Source organism: Nematolebias whitei, chromosome 14 (assembly GCF_014905685.2).
Source record: "Nematolebias whitei isolate Nwh7 chromosome 14, NemWhi1, whole genome shotgun sequence".
Taxonomy (NCBI): Eukaryota; Metazoa; Chordata; class Actinopteri; order Cyprinodontiformes; family Rivulidae; genus Nematolebias; species Nematolebias whitei.
The window spans coordinates 1,371,636-1,375,234 of NC_056511.1; the positions used below are offsets into that span (position 1 = coordinate 1,371,636).

Genomic DNA, 3,599 nt, shown 5'->3' on the forward strand with positions numbered 1-3,599 from the left:
CTGGACCATCGTGTCTTCTCTGTAGAGTTGTCTGGACCATCGTGTCTCTGCTCGACTTGTTTGTGTGAATGTGCGGTTGTGTTGTTGCGTTGTGTCCTGGATGGTTTATTAAAGATAATTAAAATAATGACGGACAATTTCAGTTCAGTTCATCTAAAACAGTTAGATGTGTCTTTAAGAATAAGTGTCTTTAAGAATAAGTGTCTTTAAGAATGTGTCTTTAAGAATAAGTGTCTTTAAGAATGTGTCTTTAAGAATGTGTCTTTAAGAATAAGTGTCTTTAAGAATAAGTGTCTTTAAGAATCTGTTGGACTCCTGGCAGGGACCAATGCAGACATGTTCCTGTTTTTAGTTTCTACATTTGTCTTGGAATCTAGCTGTTTTTTTGTTTTTTATTTGTTTTTTTGTTTTTTGTTACCTTTTCCTTTTAGCCATCCTATTTGTAAAAAAAAAAACCTGCAGTATGACTTTTTATAACTGTTTATTGTTGTTGCTGTTGTCCATTGTTGTCATCTTTCTTTGTTGAAATCAGGTCTCTCTTGTACATGAGTCCTCGAGGCTCAATGGGACTTACCTGTAGAAATAAAGGTTAAATGAATGAAGTTCAATCTGGTCCTCTGGACATTTAAAAAACAAAACAAAAAATGTAGAAACGTTTCGTCTCTCATCCTGAGGACTTCCTCAGTCTGAGGAGCTGTATTCAGCTCAGTCTCTTAAATAGCACCTTCTCAGAGTGGATCAACCAGTTTGCTGCTGACAACCAGAACCAGCTGATCACATGCTCAAGAAGGACCATCAGCCTAACAATGGATCATTAGCACCTGATGGCTGTTTACTGTTCACAGAGGGCTGAGTGATACTAGCAATCACAGCATTGTAAGAGGGGGACAGTTGAACCCGGAGGCTCCACCCCTGTTTAATGATGGACGGTTTATTTTCACAAAGATGGCCTCCTTTACTCCTCTCTCAAACCATTGTTCCTCTCTGTCCAGGATGTGAACATCTTCATCCCTGAAAGAGTGACCGCTGGCCTGGAGATGAGTGTAGACCTCAGAGTCCTGGCCTGATGATGTTGATCTTCTGTGCTGGTCCATCCTTTTGGCCAGTGGCTGTTTTGTTTCCCCGATGTAAGACTGATCACCCTCCTGACACTGAACAACATACACAATATTACTCTGTTTGTGCCGGGGGACTGGATCTTTGGGATGAACCAGTCTTTAATGTATTTTGGGGTTTAAAAGCCACTGGGACGTTATGTTTAGAAAATAAACGTCTCAGTTTCTCTGATACTCCCTCAACATATGGAATGACCACTGGTCTGGGTCTGGGTTCCTCCTTTTCACCTGATGGCTGACTGGAGTCCTGTTTGGGTTTCTTCTCTGCTTTCAGGAAGGCCCAGTTAGAATATCCACATTGCTCTAGAGCCTGTTTTGTGTGGGATTTCTCCTTCTGCCTGGCTCCTGAGCTAGTGGGGACGCTGTCTGCTCTGTGGTACAGAGTCCTGATGACTCCTAACTTGTGCTCCAAAGGGTGATGGGAGTCAAACTGCAGATACTGGTCTGTGTGGGTGGGTTTGCGGTACACCTCGGTTTGCAAATGTCCTCTATCAGAGACTGAGACCTCACAGTCCAAGAAAGCCAACTTGCCATTTTTTTCATCTTCTCGTGTGAACTTGATGTATTTATCCACAGAGTTGATGTGGTCAGTAAAATGTTGGACTTCCTGAGATTTGATTTTAACCCAGATGTCGTCAACATACCTGAACCAATGACTTGGTGGTGTCCCTGAAAAAGACGTCAAGGCTCTCTTTTCTACCTCCTCCATGTACAGGTTGGCAACAATAGGAGAAACTGGAGACCCCATAGCACACCCATGTTTCTGCCTATAATATTGCTCCCCATATGTGAAGTAGGTTGACTGCAGGCACAGTTTCAAGAGTTGACACAGTTGTTCTGTGGAAAGTGTGGTCCTGCTGCTCAGAGTGGTGTCTGATTTTAATCTTAAACTGACCACCTCTACTGCATCATCAACAGGAATGCATGTAAAGAGTGATGTGACATCAAAAGAGACCATTGTTTCATCAGTCTCCATGATGACATCCCTCACCTTGTCCACAAAGTCCATGGTGTTCTGTATGTGGTGTTCTGAGCTGCCAACTAAAGGGATGAGTACTATTTATAAGACTGAGCTGAATACAGCACCTCAGACTGAGGAAGTGTTTCAGATGAGAGACGAAACGTTTCTACATTTTTTTGTTGTTTTTTTAATGTCCAGAGAACCAGATTTAACTTTTTTAGATGACTACAAATAATGACAGTAATTTGTGTTATTTAGTGCTTGAGCTGTTTGTCTGAAGGTTCATTGTGAACGTCGAGGGACTTTACAGAACGTTCATAAAACTCAAAGTAGAACAAAAACTAAAGGTAGCTAAACACCAGCTAAGAGCAGAAAGTAGCTGAAAGCTACAATGTCTCAACTTTTAGAGACTTGTGGGAGGAGCTATCTTCAGTTTAACGCAGAAAAAATAAACAAAATTACCCCTGACAGAGCACAACGTTCTTTAATGATAACTAGAAAACCAGCATTACTTTGCACAGATAATAATAACAACAACAACAACAACAACAACAACAACAACAACAATAATAACAATAATAATAATAATAAAAGCACAACAACAGTTAAAACTCACATTCATAAAAAACATATTTATACAAACAGCAGGTTTCAGAGTGAAGGTGTGGTTCTGCTCAGGTCCACTCGGGTTGTGTAAAGGTGCTGTCATTGTTCACAAGTGGTTCTAGTCCATGCACGCTCTAGTCCAGAGTGTAGATGTTCTCCTGAACCGTTCTTCTCATGCGGATCTCGTAGATGATGTGAGGAGGCTCCTCAGAAGAAAAACTGCAGGAAGAAGTAAAAGTGGTGAGTCAGCAGCAGTGAGTCTCTACAATATTCACGTTGTTCTGTTTCCAAGTGACAACACGGACGTCAGTGTCTCTGGAGCTGAAGCTGCTTGTTTGTTTGTTTGTTTGTTTGTTTGTTTGTTTGTTGATGAATGACGGTGATAGAGAACGTCTTACTTTTATTTTATTTTATTAATTTAATTGGTACAAGCAGTGTTTAAATGTGATTTATAAATAAATCTAACACAAACTAATAATTTAATGATTAAGCTTCAACTTTTAATTTGCTGGCAAAGTCTGAAGACACTGCATGTATGGCAGGATGATTTGCATTTAAACAGGAATTTAAAATAATTAGATTTACTCAAATGTGTGTAATTAAATATTTTGTGTGTGTGTGTTTAATTGCTCTTTTAGCTACTTTTTCCTGAACTATAAGTGAAACAAGGCATGTCTTGAGTTGCTGTAAATTATGATATAATACATATTTACTGTCTCATTCCAGAAAACAACAACAACAAACAACAACATCCTTCATGATGGACAGACATCATGGACACCACAGCAGCAGCTGTCTTCACTGAAACATCCTGAACATGATCGTCACTGACACGAGGCCTCTGTCCATGGTTGAAGACGAAGGCTTCACTACAATAATCCACACTTTTAATCCAGGTTACAATAATCCACACTTTT

General features: G+C 40.0%; 1 protein-coding gene across 1 annotated transcript in view; it reads right to left on the reverse strand.

Moving 5' to 3' along the window:
• Positions 1 to 2,816: 2,816 nt before the first annotated feature.
• timd4 (T cell immunoglobulin and mucin domain containing 4) overlaps positions 2,817 to 3,599 on the reverse strand; it is a 22,881-nt gene continuing 22,098 nt past the window's right edge. Inside the window, exon 8 of the mRNA XM_037688182.1 lies at positions 2,817 to 2,901. Coding sequence (XP_037544110.1) covers positions 2,817 to 2,901 — 85 coding nt within the window. The remainder of the gene's footprint in view (positions 2,902 to 3,599) is intronic.